The sequence below is a fragment of the Gorilla gorilla genome, chromosome 11, assembly GCF_029281585.2.
Source record: "Gorilla gorilla gorilla isolate KB3781 chromosome 11, NHGRI_mGorGor1-v2.1_pri, whole genome shotgun sequence".
NCBI lineage: Eukaryota > Metazoa > Chordata > Mammalia > Primates > Hominidae > Gorilla > Gorilla gorilla.
In genome coordinates this window covers 135520146-135535280 of record NC_073235.2, presented here as the reverse complement: position 1 = coordinate 135535280, position 15135 = coordinate 135520146, and the positions used below count along the sequence as shown (strand labels likewise).

The window sequence follows — 15135 nt, the reverse complement described above, 5'->3', positions numbered from 1 at the left end:
GTCAATAAAAATAAATAAATAAATAAATTAAACAAACAAACAAATAAATGAATGAATGAACACCAGAGAGAAATCAAAGAAGAGTCTACCTTTCCCTGCCCACCAACTGTCTACTGTCAACTGTCTACTAATCAGAAAGCATAACATTGAAAAAATACATGTAAGATTTTTATTTATGTTTTGCCTAAGGGCACTCCCCCATTCACCAGCAAGGGGCTCAAAGTGTTACTAGCAGTTTTGGTGGTCAAAAGAGAGAGTTCTGGGATAAAGAAGCAGACATTAACCTGGGGGGGAAATTTGGAAGGGGGACCATCAGAAGGAAGGGAACCAGAAAAGAGATGAGCCCCCAAATCTGCAGAAATCCTTGGCTGGCTCATAAACTACAGGCATGAAGTAGACCTCAGGATCAAGCTAAAAGGTGCAGCTGGAAACTGGAAAAACTCAGTAACTGAGATTAGAGATTTCTGCTGCTCTACCATGAGTGGGGTGCAATGTTGAAGACTGAATTGACCAAGGTAACTGCCCGCCAGAACTAAACTCTCTTTAAAGGAACAAATCAGAATGCATAATCTCTATCATCTACCATTCAGAATGTTCCTTATACAATTTTTTTTACTATAAAAATCAGTAGATACACACAAAAATGGAATAAGGAAAAAATATATACCATGCAAACACCAAAGACAACCAGAATGGCAACCTTAACGTCAATTTAATAGACTTTAAGACATGGAATACAATCAGAGGTAAATAGGAACATTTCATAACAATAAAAGGTTCACTAAGAAGACAGAACTATATAAATGTATATGCAAGTAATAATAGAGCCTCAAGACACAAGAGCAAATACTAACATTTAAAGGGAGAAATGAACAAATCAAAAACTGCAGTTTCAGATTTTAGCATCTGTTTTCTTAAGATGAAAATGCATGGCTAATTTTGAAAAAATTTTAGCATCTCTCCCAGGAATCAATATAACAACTAGATAAAAATTAATTAAGGATATAAAATATTTAAATGTTATCAACCACCCTGACCTAATTGTCATTCATGAAACACTACACTCAACAATTGAGAAATACACATTCTTTTCAAATGTAGGAGGCCAAGCTTGGTAGCTCCTGCCTATAATTCTAGCACTTTGGGGGGCTGAGGCAGGAGGATTGTTTGAGGCCAGGAATTCAAGACCAGCCTGGGCAACACAGCAAGACCCCATCTCTACACACTCTATATATTTTTAAATTTGTTTCCTTTTTAAAAAAACTAGTTAGATTCAGCAGTGGGGGGTTGTATACTAACTTCAGTGACACTAATAATTTTAATAAATTCTGATAACCCACTACCATCAGACCAGCCAAGACCCCGCCTCTATAAAAACTTTAAAAAAAATTAGCCATGCATGGTGGTATATGCTTGTAGTTTCAGCTACTCTGGTGGCTGAAGTGTGAGAATAGCATGAACCAAGGAGTTCTAGGCTGCAGTGAGCTATGATCACACCATTGCACTTCACTGTGGGCAACAGAGTGAGACCTGGACTCAAACAAACAAACAAACAAACAAAAAACCCCACCCAGAAATGCACATGGAATAATTCACCAAGACAAGACATATAATGAACCAAAAAAAAAAAAGTCAATAAATTTTTAAAAATTGGGATCTTACAGATTGTGTTCTCTGACTACAACATAATTAAGTTAGAACTAAATATAAGTAAGGGGCTAGGCACCATGGCTCATGCCTGTAATCCCAGCACTTTGGGAGGCCAAGGCGGGCTGACTGCTTGAGCCCGGGAGTTCAAGACCAGACTGGGCAACATGGCGAAACCCTATGTCTTCAAAAACAAAAATTAACCAGGTGTGGTAGCACACATCTGTGGTCCCACCTACTCAGGAGACTGAGGTGAGAGGATCACCTGAGCCCAGGGACATAAAGGCTGCAACGAGCTGTGACTATACCACTGTATTCCAGCCCGGGTGACAGAGTGAGACCCTGTCTCAAAAAAAAAAAAAAGAAAAAGAAAAGAAAAGGCTCCCAAATACTTGGAAATTAAATAACCCATTCTCAAATAACTCATAAGCCAAAGTGGAAATTACAAAAAAAATTCAAAAGTGCTTTAAACTAAATAATAAAAAATGCAACATACTAAAAAGTGTGACATGTAATTAAAGAAATGCTCAGAGAGAAATATATTGCTTTACATGTATTTATTAAAAAGGAAGAAAGGTTTAAAATTTATTATCTAAATTTTTGTCTTAAGAAACTAGAAAAAGATGCAAATTCAACTCAAAGTAGAAGACAGAAAATAAATTTGTGGCAGGAATCAATGAAAAGATAAATAAGTAACAAAGCCAAAAGCTGGTTCTTTGTTCAATCTTTCAAAAGACTGATAAACGGAACACAAACTACCAATATGCAGAATAAAATGAGGACTATTGCTACAGACCAAGCATAAAAAGAATAACAATGAATAAAATTGTGCCACTGAATTTGACAGCTTTGTTAAAAGGACGCAGATTACAAACACTGATAAAACAACCCGATTAGCCACAGAATTCAAAGAAACTGAACTTTATAAAAAATCTCTCCACAAAGAAAACACTAGGCTCTGATGGTCTCAACGGTGAACTCTATCAAACACAAGCATGCCTCAAAGATACTGCACGTTCAGTACCAGCCTACTGCAATAAAGTGAAGATCGCAATAAAGCAAGTCATACAAAACTTTTGGTTTCCCGGTGCTTATAAATGTTTATACTCTAAAGTAGTCTATTAGGTGTTTAACCACATTATGTCTTAAAAAACAATGTCTATACCTTGAAAATCCCGAGGGCCCTAGGATTTTCAGAATGGTAAATGAGCACTGGCTTCAACTTAGTCACCAGCTGCATTAACCGCTAACAAGAGAGTCTGCCTGTCCTTTGAGGCTTTGAGGCCAGGCACTGAGATGAAAGTCCTAGATGATATCTTCTTTTATTAGAAGGCTGTTTCACCTACATTGAAAATCTGTTGCTTAAAAAAATGCAACAATCATCTGAGCTTTCAAGAGTTGTATTCTTTTTTGATGGTCTTGGCTTGATGTTGATGGCTGCTGATCAGGGTGGTGGTTGCTGAAGGCTGGGATGACTGTAGCAATTTCTTAAAATAAGACATCAGTGAAGTCTGCTGCATTGACTGACTCTAATTTCTATGAAAGATTTATCTGCAGTATGTGATGCTGTTTGATAGCATTTTATCTAGGGTAGAACTTCTTTCAAAATTGGAGTCAATCATATCCTTTGCCCACTTTTTGATGGGGTTGTTTTTTTCTTGTAAATTTGTTTAAGTTCTTTGCAGATTCTAGATATTAGCCCTTTGTCAGATGGGTAGATTGCAAAGCTTTTTCTCCCATTCTGTAGGATGCTTGTTCACTCTGATGACAGTTTCTTTTGCTGTGCAGAAGCTCTTTAATTAGATACCATTTGTCTATTTTGGCTTTTGTACACTTCTCAAAAGAAGACATTTATGCAGCCAACAGACATATGAAAAAATGCTCATCATCACTGGTCATCAGAGAAATGCAAATCAAAACCACAATGAGATACCATCTCACGCCAGTTAGAATGGCAATCATTAAAAAGTCAGGAAAACAACAGATGCTAGAGAGGATGTGGAGAAATAGGAATGCTTTTACACTGTTGGTGGGAGTGTAAATTAGTTCAACCATTGTGGAAGACAGTGTGGCAATTCCTCAAGGATCTAGAACTAGAAATACTATTTGACCCAGCCATCCCATTACTGGGTATATACCCAAAGGATTATAAATCATGCTACTATAAAGACACATGCACACATGTTTATTGAGGCACTATTCAGAATAGCAAAGACTTGGAACCAACCCAAATGTCCATCAATGATAGACTGGATTAAGAAAATGTGGCACATATACACCATGGAATACTATGCAACCATAAAAAAGGATGAGTTCATGTCCTTTGCAGGGACATGGATGAAGCTGGAAATCATCATTCTAAGCAAACTACCACAAGGACAGAAAACCAACCACCACATGTTCTCACTCACAGGTGGGAGTTGAACAATGAGAACACATGGACACAGGGCAGGGAACATCACACACCAGGGTCTGTTGAGGGGTAGGAGGCTGGGGGAGGGATAGCATTAGGAGAAATACCTAATGTAAATGACGAGTTGATGGGTGCAGCAAACCAACATGGCACATGTATACCTATGTAACAAACCTGCATGCTGTGCACATGTACCCTAGAACTTAATTAAAAAAAAAAATTGGAGTCAATCTCTCAAACCCTGCCACTGCTTTATCAACTAAGTTTATGTAATCCTTTGTTGTCATTTCAACAATGTTCGTGACATCTTCACCAGGTGTAGATGCCATCTTAAGAAACTACTTTATTTGCTTATGGGAAGTAGTTGCTTCCATAAGCAACTGCTGACACATTCAAACTTTACCATGAGATTACAGCAATTCAGTCACATCTTCAGGCTCTACTTCTGAATTCTAGTTCTCTTGCTATTTCCACCACATCCGCAGTTGCTTCCTCCACTGAAGTCTTGAACCCCTCACAGTCATCCACGAGGGTGGGAATCAACTTTTTCCAAACTCCTGTTAATGTTGACATTTTGACTTCCTCTCATGAATCACTAATGTTCTTTAATGGCATCTGGAATGGCGAATCCTTTATAGAAGGTTTTCAATTTACTTTGCCCAGATCCACCAGAGGAATCACTACCCATGGTACACAGAGCACTATGAAGTATGTTTCTTAAATAATGACACTTGAACATCAAAATTAATCCTTGATCCACAGGCTGCAGAATGAATGTTATGTTGGCATGGATGAAAACAACATTAATTTCCTTGTACATCGCCATCAGAGTTCTTGGATGACTAGGGGCATTGTCAATGAGCAGTAATATTTTGAAAGGAGCAGTAGGTCTTCAACCGTGAGTTTAAAATATTCAATATACCACACTGTAAACAGATGTGCTGTCATCCAGGCTTTGCTGTTCCATTTATACAGCACAGGCAGAGTAGATTTAGTATAATTCTTAAGGACCCTAGGATTTTCAGAATGGTAAATGAGCACTGGCTTCAATTTTAAGTCACCAGCTGCATTAGCCCCTAAAAAGACAGTCAGCCTGTCCTTTAAAGCTTTGAAGCCAGGCACTGACTTCTCCTCTCTAGCTATGAAAGTCCTAGATAATATCTTCTTCTATTAGAAGGCTGTTTCATCTATACTGAAAATACGTTGCTTAGTGCAACCACCTTCATCAATGATCTTAAGTAGGGCATCTGGATAACTTGCTGCAGCTTCTACATCAGCACTAGCTGCTTCACCTTGTGCTTTTATTTTATGGAAATGGCTTCTTTCCTTAAACTTCATGAATCAACCGCTGATAGCTTCAAACTTTTCTTCTTCAGCTTCATCACCTCTCTCGGCTTTCACAGAATTGAAGAGAGTTTTAAGGCCTTGTTCTGGATTAGGCTTTGGCTTAAGGGAATGTTGCGGCTGGTCTGATCTTCTATCCAGACCACTAAAACTATCTCCATATCAGCAATAAGGCTGTCTGACTTTCTTGTCATTCATGTGTTCACTGGAGTAGCACTTTTAATTTTCTTCAGTAACTTTTTCTTTGCATTTACAACTTAGCTAACTGGCACAGGGGGTCCTAGCCTTTGGCCTATCTCAGCTTCTGACATGCCTTCCTCACTAAGCTTAATCATTTCTAGCATTCAATTTAAAGTGTGAGACATGACTCTTCCTTTCACTTGAACCCTTAGAGGCCATTGTAGGGTTATCAATTGGCCTAATTTCCATAATGATGTGTCTCAGCGAATAGGGAGGTCCAAGGAGAGGAAGAGAGACAGGGAATAGCCAGTCAATCGTCAGAACATGCACAATAGGTATGGATTAAGTTTGCTGCCTTACGTGGGCACAGTTCACAGCACTCCACAACAATTTCAATAGTGACATCAAAAATCACTTATTACAGATCACCATAACAGATATAACAGTAAAAAAAATCTGAAACATTGCAAGAATTACCGAAGTGTGACACAGAGACAAAGTGAGCACATGCTGCTGGCCAACAGACTTGGTCGATGCAGGGCTGCCACAAGCCCTTCAATTCGTAAAAAATGAAATACGTGCAAAGCACAAGAAAGTGAAGCACAATAAAATGAGGTATGCCTCTATTCAATGGAGAAATAATTCCAATCTTACACAAACTTTTTCGGAAAACAATGAAAGTATCACATTCCAATTTAAGAGGCCAGTATAAACCTAACACCAAAAGGGGACAAAAGCATTACAAGAAAATTATAGGTCAGGTGCGGTGGCTCACTCCTGTAATCCCACCACTTTGGGAGGCTGAGACAAGAAAACTGCTTGAGTCCAGGAATTCAAGACCAGCCTGAGCAACACAGCAAGACCCCATATCTCTACAAAAAATAAAAAAATTAGCCAGGAGTGGTGGCATGAGCATGTGGCCCAAGCTACTGAGGTGGCTGAAGGTGGGAGGCTTGATTGAGCATGGTAGGTTGAGGCCGTAGTGAGCCAAGACTGCAGCCTGGGTGACAGTGTGAGACCATCTCAATAAAAAAAAAAAAAAAAAAAAAAAAAGAAAGGAAAAAGAGAAAATTGTAGACCTATCTCTCCCTCATGAACACAGATGCAAATATTCTTAACAAAACAGTACCAAATTAGGTTAACATATGTATCAAGTAGGGTGGTAATCCAGGAACACAAAGTTGACTTAACCTTCAAACCTCAGTTATTAATAACTCAGTTATTAATATTAATATTAATAATTCACCATATGAGCAGAATGAAAAAACTAAATGATCATCAATCAACGCAGATAAAGCATTTTACAACCTCAATATCTATTCATTGAAAAACTTTCAGTAAACTAGGACCGGAAAGAAACTTCTTCAGTTGGATAATGGATACCTATGAAAAACTATCAATATATTTAATGGTTAAATACCGGACATTTTCACCCCAATACTGGAAATAAGGCTATTATGCATTTTAACCACTTCTATCCAAGGTTGGAAAGGAAGAATTAAAACTGCTCCTATTTATCAATAAGATTCCATAGAAAATCCTAAGGAATCAACAAAAATACTATTGGAGGTAGTAAGTTGAGTTTCACAAGGTGTCAGAATATAAGATCTATATATGAAAACCAATCAATTCCATTTCTATATAGAACTGGAAAATAAACAGCTTTTCCCCCTCCGAGACAGACTCTTGCCCTGTCGCCCAGGCTGGAATGCAGGGGTGCCTCGGCTCACTGTAACCTCCGCCTCCCGCGTTCAAGCAATTCTCCTGCCTCAGCCACCCAAGTAACTGGGATTACAGGTGCGTGCCACCACGCCCAGCTAATTTTTGTATTTTTAGTAGAGACAGGGTTTCACCCTGTTGGCCAGGCTGGTCTCGAACTCCTGACTTCGTGATCTGCCCGCCTTGGCCTCCCAAAGTGCTGAGATTACAGGCATGAGCCACCACACCCAGCCTGCTGGAAAATAAACTTTTAAAATTCCACTTATAATAGCAAAAAAGAAAAAAATCAGTTTTTTAAAGATGTACATAACCTGTATAATGAAAACAAAATGGTACTGAGAAAAAACAAGGAAAACATAAACAAATGGAAAGTTACACCATGTTCATTGCCTGGAAGCCTCAGTATATCTTAAAATGTGAATTCTCTTCAATTTAGATTCCACACAATCCAAATCATAAACACAGTAGGCTTTTACTTATATAGAAATTAAGAGGATAATTTTAAATTTTAATAGGAAGGCAAAAGATCTTAGTCAAGCAGTCTTGAATAAAAAGGCAAAGCTGGAAGACATACTGACTTACTTCTAGTTACTATAAAGGTACAGTAGTAATCAAATCAGTGCGTACTCATTTAAGGACAGGCAAACTTACCAATGGAACAAAAGGGAAGAGTCCAGTAAAAAAAAATATATATATATATATATTTATACAATTGACTTTGACAAAATCATCAAAAATTCAATAGAAAAAGTAAAGACTTTGCAAAAACAGGCACTGGAACAACCCATACCTCATATCATACAGAAAAAACAATTCAAACTATTTGTAAAATGAAAACTATAAAGCTTTAAAGAAAATACAGGAGATATTTTAATAATCTGTAGGTTGGCAAGTATTTCTTACATAGAAACAAAAAAACACTAATAAAAGACAAATTTAATAGGATTTCATCAAAATTAAAAATCTCTGCTTATCAAAAGATCCCCTAAAATAAATAGACATGCTATAGCCTGGAGGAAAGTATGCACAACATTTATCTAACAAAGGACATGTACTGAGAATATAAGGAATCCAAACTAAAAATAAGAGCTAAAAGTATACAACTTGTAAGAAAAAAAATAGATAAGTTGGACATTATTGGCCAGGCGCGGTGGCTCATGCCTCTACCTCAACACTTTAGGAGGCCAAGGCAAGCGATTACCTGAGGTCAGGAGTTCAAGACCAGCCTGGCCAACATGGTGAAACCCTATCTCTATCAAAAATACAAAAATTAGCCGAGCGTGGCTAATTGCATGCCTGTAATCCCAGCTACTCGGGAGGCTGAAGCAGAACTGCCTGAACCTGGGAGGCAGAGGCTGCAGTAAGCCAAGATCGCACCACTGCGCTCCAGCCTGGGCAACAGAGCGAGACTTTGTCTTAAAATAAGAAAGTAAGTAAGTAAATAAGTAAAATAAAAAGATAAATTGGACATTATCAAAGTGAAAAATTTACGAGTTTCAAAGAACACTGTCAAGAAAGCAAAAAGACACACCTGTAATCCCAGCATTTGGGAGGCTGAGGCAGGCAGATTATTTGAGGCCAGGAGTTGAGACCAGCCTGCCAACAAGGCAAAACCCCATCTCTATTAAAAATACAAAAAAATTAGCCAGACGTGGTGATGCCTGCCTGCAGTCCCAGGTACTGGGGAGGCTTAGACACGAGAATCGCTTGAGCTGGGGAGGTGGAGGTTGCGGTAAGCCAAAATCGCGCCACTGCACTCCAGCCTGGGCAACAGAGTGAGGCTCTTGATCTCCAAAAAAAAAGAAAAGAAGAAGAAAAAAAGAAACCAAAAAGAGAATACAAAGCCTAGAAATAAATCCATACATTTACGCTCCTTAACATAGATCCCAAAAACATACAATGGAGAAAGAACAGTCTCTTTAATAAATGGTGGTGGGAAAACTAGATATCCACAGGCAGAAGAATGAAATCATAGCCTCATCTCATACCATACATGAAAATCATTACGTTAGAAATTATTGCTGGGTGATGGCCGGGCGGAGCAGCTCATGCCTGTAATCCCAGCACTTTGGGAGGCCGAGGCGGGTGGATCATGAGGTCAGGAGATTGAGACCACCCTGGCTAATACAATGAAACCCCGTCTCTACTAAAAATACAAAAAATTAGCCAGGCGTGGTGGCGGGCGCCTGTAGTCCCAGCTACTTGGGAGGCTAAAGCAGGAGAATGGCATGAACCCAGGAGGTGGAGCTTGCAGTGAGCCAAGATCACACCACTGCACTCCAGCCTGGGCGACAGAGTGAGACTCATCTCAAAAAAAAAAAAAAGAAATTATTGCTGGGTGATTTATGAGAATTTACTGTACTATTCTGCTTTAGTTTGAAACTTGCTTTAAAAAAAAACCATGTATTTTACAACATTTCCACTATATAGCTGAGCAAAAACCAGAAAGATAAGACAAATTTTATTTTTCCTCTAGAAAACAGGTTTTCATTTGAAGAAATTTAGACAGAAGTAATAAGAGCCAGTTAGGTTTCTTTTGGTTAATTTTTAGCGACCTGAAAAAATTTTAGATAGGCTACCTTAATGTCCTAATATTTTCTAAATCACTAATTCCCAGCTTCAAAGAAACAATTAGAAGACAAAACCATCTGGTCACCTGTTTGCGTAACAATTCTTCCTGCTTCCGCCTTTCTTCCTCTTCTCTTCTCCTCTCTTCCAGTCTTCTAAGAGCTTCTTCTTGCTGCTGTCTTTCTTCCTCTTCTCGCTGTCGCCTTAATGCAATTTCTTGCTCCCGCTGGCGACGCAGAGCCTCTTCCTAAGGAAAAAAGATGGAGGGTGGGGAGTGGGGGAGGGACTCAGGTCTATCATTCAATTTATTATGTCGTATTTGGAAAGTAATAGGCTATCTGCTGCTAAGACTCTGTTAAACAGTAAACATAAAAGTAATCACGATCTGGAGTAAAAAGTATACATGTAAATTGGGGAACTGGACACATTACAATGAAAAGAAAATTGAATTTAAAATATTAGCAGTTAAATTACAATAAACTGTGAAGTCTACCCTGGTTTCCATATTAGCTACATCATTTACTGATTAACTGTAGAAAGAGCTACGTTCGAATTATAGCTTTGGTTTCTCCATTGGTATCTTTAATCCCTATTTTTTTAATCAACTGGGAACTTACGGCATAGAGAGGGCAAATCAACATAGCCACCAAAAATTTGGGGTAAGATAAGTTCTCCCAGTCAGAAGTACTGAGTAAAGCCATGTGTCCCAGAACGTGTTCTGAAGATCAAAAGTCCCACCAATACTATTAAGTATTATACAGAAAGAAGTCCCATTGTTGAGATCATCTATAGAAAACTGAGCAACACAGAACTAAACATACTTTTTTACTGCAATAATCCTTAGAGCCTCTATATGCTGCAGTATAGTGTGACTCTAAGAATTAACCGTAGTTCTCATTTCATCTCAGCATGGATCTTTTTTGTTTTTCAAAGAGCACCTCTTGGGGCCAAAAAGTAGGAAACAAGTGGTAAAGGCTAGACTGTGGGGCTATTAAAAGAGTGGATCCTTTCAAGTGAAGCTAAGAAAACCCCAATGGAAAAATGAGCCAAGCACATGAATGGTGAATTCCCCCCGACAACAAAAAAAAGGAAAAAAAAGAAAAAAAAAGACCAAAAAACATTAAAAGTATATACCTCGCTGGTTATAAATCCTTAAGCAAAGACTTAACTACAAGGACTTTCATTCGAACACTTATGTAACAATGAAGAACTGGAAACAACCCTCATGTCCAACAATAGGGAATTGGTCAACTTATTATAATTTACTTATAAAATGAAATTTAATACAGCTAGCAAATATGATGATGTAGATTTTTAGATACACATTTGACATGGAAAGATGACATAATTCATGTCAAAAGGAGGGTTATAAAACACAAGTACAAATAATATATACCTCCAGCCTGGGTGACAAGAGACTCTGTCTCCAAAAAAATAAAAAGAAGAAACCAAAAAGAGAATACAAACCCCAGAAATTAATCCACACATTTATACTCAATTGATTTTTGACATAGATGCCACAAACACACAATGGGGGAAAGGACAGTCTCTGTAATAAATGGTGGTGGGAAAACTGGGTATCTATAGGCAGAAGAATGAAGTCAGACCCTCATCTCACACCACATGTAAAAATCATTACATTCAAAATTATTGCTGGGTGATTTCTGTCTAAATTTCTTCAAATGAAAACCTGCTTTCTAGGGGGAAAATAAAATGTGTCTTATCTTTCTGGTTTCTGCTCAGCTATATAGTGGAAAATGTTGTAAAGCAAATATACGTGTAGAATTTTTTTTTGCTCCCTATTTAGAAACACTAAAATAGAGAGAAAAGGTTCATTAAGGGAAAGAATAAAGAGAAGGCAGAAGTCTTAGCCAAAGATACTTTTTTAAAGTACATCTGAATGGTCAATAAGCATGTGAAAAGATGCCCAACAACACTAATCATTAGGGAAATGTAAATCAAAACCACAACGAAATATCACTTGATGCTCATTAAAAATGTCATTATCAAAAAGAAACAAAGCAAAACCAAAAAAATAAAATAACAAGTGTTGGTGAGAATGTGGAGACACTGGGAACGGCTGTGCATTGCCAGTAGGAATATAAAGTGGTGCAGCAGCTGTGGGAAACAATACGGCAGTTCTTCAAAAAATTCAAAAGAGAATGACCATATGATCCAGCAATTCCACTTCTAGGTGTATACACAAAAGTGTTGAAAGCAAGGACTCAAACAGGTATCTATACACCCGTGTTCACAGCAGCATTATTCACAATAGCTAAAACATGGAAGTCATCTAAATGTCCATCAACAGAGGAATGGATAAACAAAATAGGAATGGATAAACACACAATGGAATATTATTCAACCTTTTTAAGAAAGGAAATTCTGATATATGCTACAATATGAATAAACCTTAAGTGAAATAAGCCCAACACAAAAGGACAAATACTGTATAATTCTACTTACATAAGAAATTGAGTTAGTTTAAATTCACAGACACAGAAAGAAGAATGGTGGTTACTAGGAGCTATGGACGGAGGGAGTGGGGCTCCTTGTTTAATGGATATGCAGTTTCAGTTTGCAAAGTTGGAGAAGTTCTACAGACATGTTTGTGAGGGTTGCACAGCAATATGAATGAATATACTTAACACCACTGAAAGTACACTTAAAATGGTAAATTTTATCTTATGTATATGTTAGCACAATTTTTTTTAAAGCCCATGTAACTTTTAAAATTTGACATCTAATGCTGCACATCAAAGTTACTTTCTCATTGTTTTTAGACGCAAGGACAGAACTTCTGAAATCTAACTGGTTTATAAAACTCTAGGAAATATGCAAAGAATATCAATTCTAGTGGTTTACTAGGACTGAAGAATATCCCTACAGTGGGTGTTGGTGGAAAACAGAGATTCTTTCCAAAGGTGAGTGAGTCTTCTAAGGTTCTAACCCCAATCCTGTGGACTTCAGGAGTATCTGTGAAATGATGAAAGAAAGCAGCCTGAAAGCCCTCATCAAGCACTAATCCTATGGTCAGAGTTCCCAGATACATACCTGTTTCCTTCGGGCAAGTTCTTCTTCCTCTCGCCTTTTCCTTTCTTCTTCCTGCTGTCTCCGAAGAATTTCCTCCTGTTGTCTTCGGAGTTCTTCCTGCCTCTTTCGCTCTTCCTCTTCCCGTTTTGCCCTCATTTCTGCCTCTCTTCTCTCTTGCTCTAGCTGTGATTACACAAGAGTACTCTTAGAAACTTGAAACCAAGTACAGGAATACTCCGAAAGCACTGACCAGTAGTATTCGTTCATTCACTCAGCTGCTTGTACCGTACTGCACTGCAACCAGGTGATCCAACAGATCAACAGATAAACAAAATATGTTATATACATACAGTGGAATATTAATACTATTCAACCTTTAAAAGGAAGGAAATTCTGACATATGCTACAACATCAACACCCTGTAAGAGCTCTAAGCTGTGACATATCACAGTAATTAGAAGAATTTTATGATTGTCTCAATTGAATGCACTTTCCTCCCACCTGTACTTGCCTCCACACTCCACGTTACCATTATACCACCCATGAGAGTAACATCAGAATGCTCTTGGATGGTACTTCTTTACTCATCCCTACAAATAATTTTCTGATTGAACATTTAACAGTGTGGCTATAATGTTTTAACAGCAATGTTGTATGAACCTTTCCACATTCTGGGAACTCTAAGGAGACTGTCACGACCTCAGGGGATAAGAATACATTAAGTATAAAACAGCAACAACACTCTTGTACACCTGAGAACCTAGAAATCATTACAATGACATTAGGTATTGATGTAGACACTCTTTTCTGGCAAGTACCAAAACCAAAATTCAAGATTTAGCTCCTCCAAAAAATGTGAATGGTACACACAATCTAATGTTAATGTCAGGCTTTTTGGCTGCTACGTCTGAGGATACTAAGAAATATAAACAAATACCACTACAAAGATTCAATGGGAGAACTCATGCCACATATCAGGAGTCTCATAAACAATGTAGTGGATATTTTCTCACATTCTTGTTACTTATAACAAATGTTCATACCATGAATAATGTTACCTAAAATATATATGTGTCTATAATCAACAATGTGCCAACTAACCAAATCAAACATAGTAATTTAAATTCTGTTTTGAGTTTTTTTTTTTGGGAGAAGAGAGCACAGTAAAGATACAATATGAATGTACTTATACCAGCTAAGCAGCAGTAAACTGAAAGTAAAAAGTATAGCTAGCTAGAGAGATGAATAAACAGCAATGTTTATGTCCTGCAGCCAGATGACAATGCACTGTTGCAGAAGAATGAGTTTCAGACCTTTGCAGCTTTGGCCTTCTCTAGCTGCTGAAGCTGTTCCAGGGCAGGGCCTGGTGTCGTGGTGTCCAGAGGAAGATCCCATACACTACCACCTTCCCAAACTGTAAGACAACAAAAGAAAGAACGAGGAATGACAGAGCTTACACACATGGTGACATATTCATAGGAATCATGAAAAAAGCTGCTTCCCTGTGCCTAAATGAGCTCCACCAAACACATCTGTTTTGCGTCTGAGAAGACTGAACTGCCAATGGACTCTAGTTTCTGTGAATATCCTTCAACACATCTAGAATGAAGGGAAGTACCAGGTATTTATCAGTGAATTAACTTCATCCTTACAAAGCCCTATAATGTTTCTATTCATACCCCCATTTTTACAGATGAACAAACTAAGGGTCAGAAGTAGTTTCTAACACTCCCAAGGGCACATGGCAAGCATGTGGCCATGCCAGGATTTAAATCCCAGTGTATTACACTCCAAAGCACATAGATTTCCAGCAACCATACAGCCTCTTACTGCACACCAACTAGAGAGAAGTAGGTGGTTGCACAACATTGTGAATGCCACTGAAGTATTCACTTTAAAATGGTTAATTTTGTGTTAAGTGAATTTCATCTCAATAAAGAGGGAGTGCAAGTAAGCATTACAGCTGGAGCTGTGGAGACCTCTGGAAAGGCCAGGCAGGTCTTACAAGTGAGACCTGGTCCTGCTAACCTGAAGGGCACTGCAAGATCACATTTGGAAGTAAACAAACAGATAATGGTTTCTGAGTTCATTTTCCTATTGCCAGCGAAGTTTTCTAGCACGACTTTTCAGCATTCTCTAATTTCTACATTCCTATCATAGTCTATTTATATACTATCAAATATTGTCTGTATAAAACCAATGGACTATTTTTAAAGGATCTTGACTGCATA

At 38.1% G+C, this 15135-nt stretch overlaps 1 protein-coding gene across 48 annotated transcripts in view; it reads right to left on the bottom strand.

The window, feature by feature from the left end:
- GIGYF2 (GRB10 interacting GYF protein 2) overlaps nucleotides 1-15135 on the bottom strand; it is a 159843-nt gene that overhangs the window by 27920 nt on the left and 116788 nt on the right. For all 48 annotated transcript variants that reach the window (XM_031008459.3, XM_055379800.2, XM_031008461.3 and 45 more), the window contains 3 exons: nucleotides 14218-14318; nucleotides 12926-13087; nucleotides 9960-10118 (listed from right to left, as the gene is read on the bottom strand). In XM_031008459.3, coding sequence (XP_030864319.2) covers nucleotides 9960-10118; nucleotides 12926-13087; nucleotides 14218-14318 — 422 coding nt within the window. The remainder of the gene's footprint in view (nucleotides 1-9959; nucleotides 10119-12925; nucleotides 13088-14217; nucleotides 14319-15135) is intronic.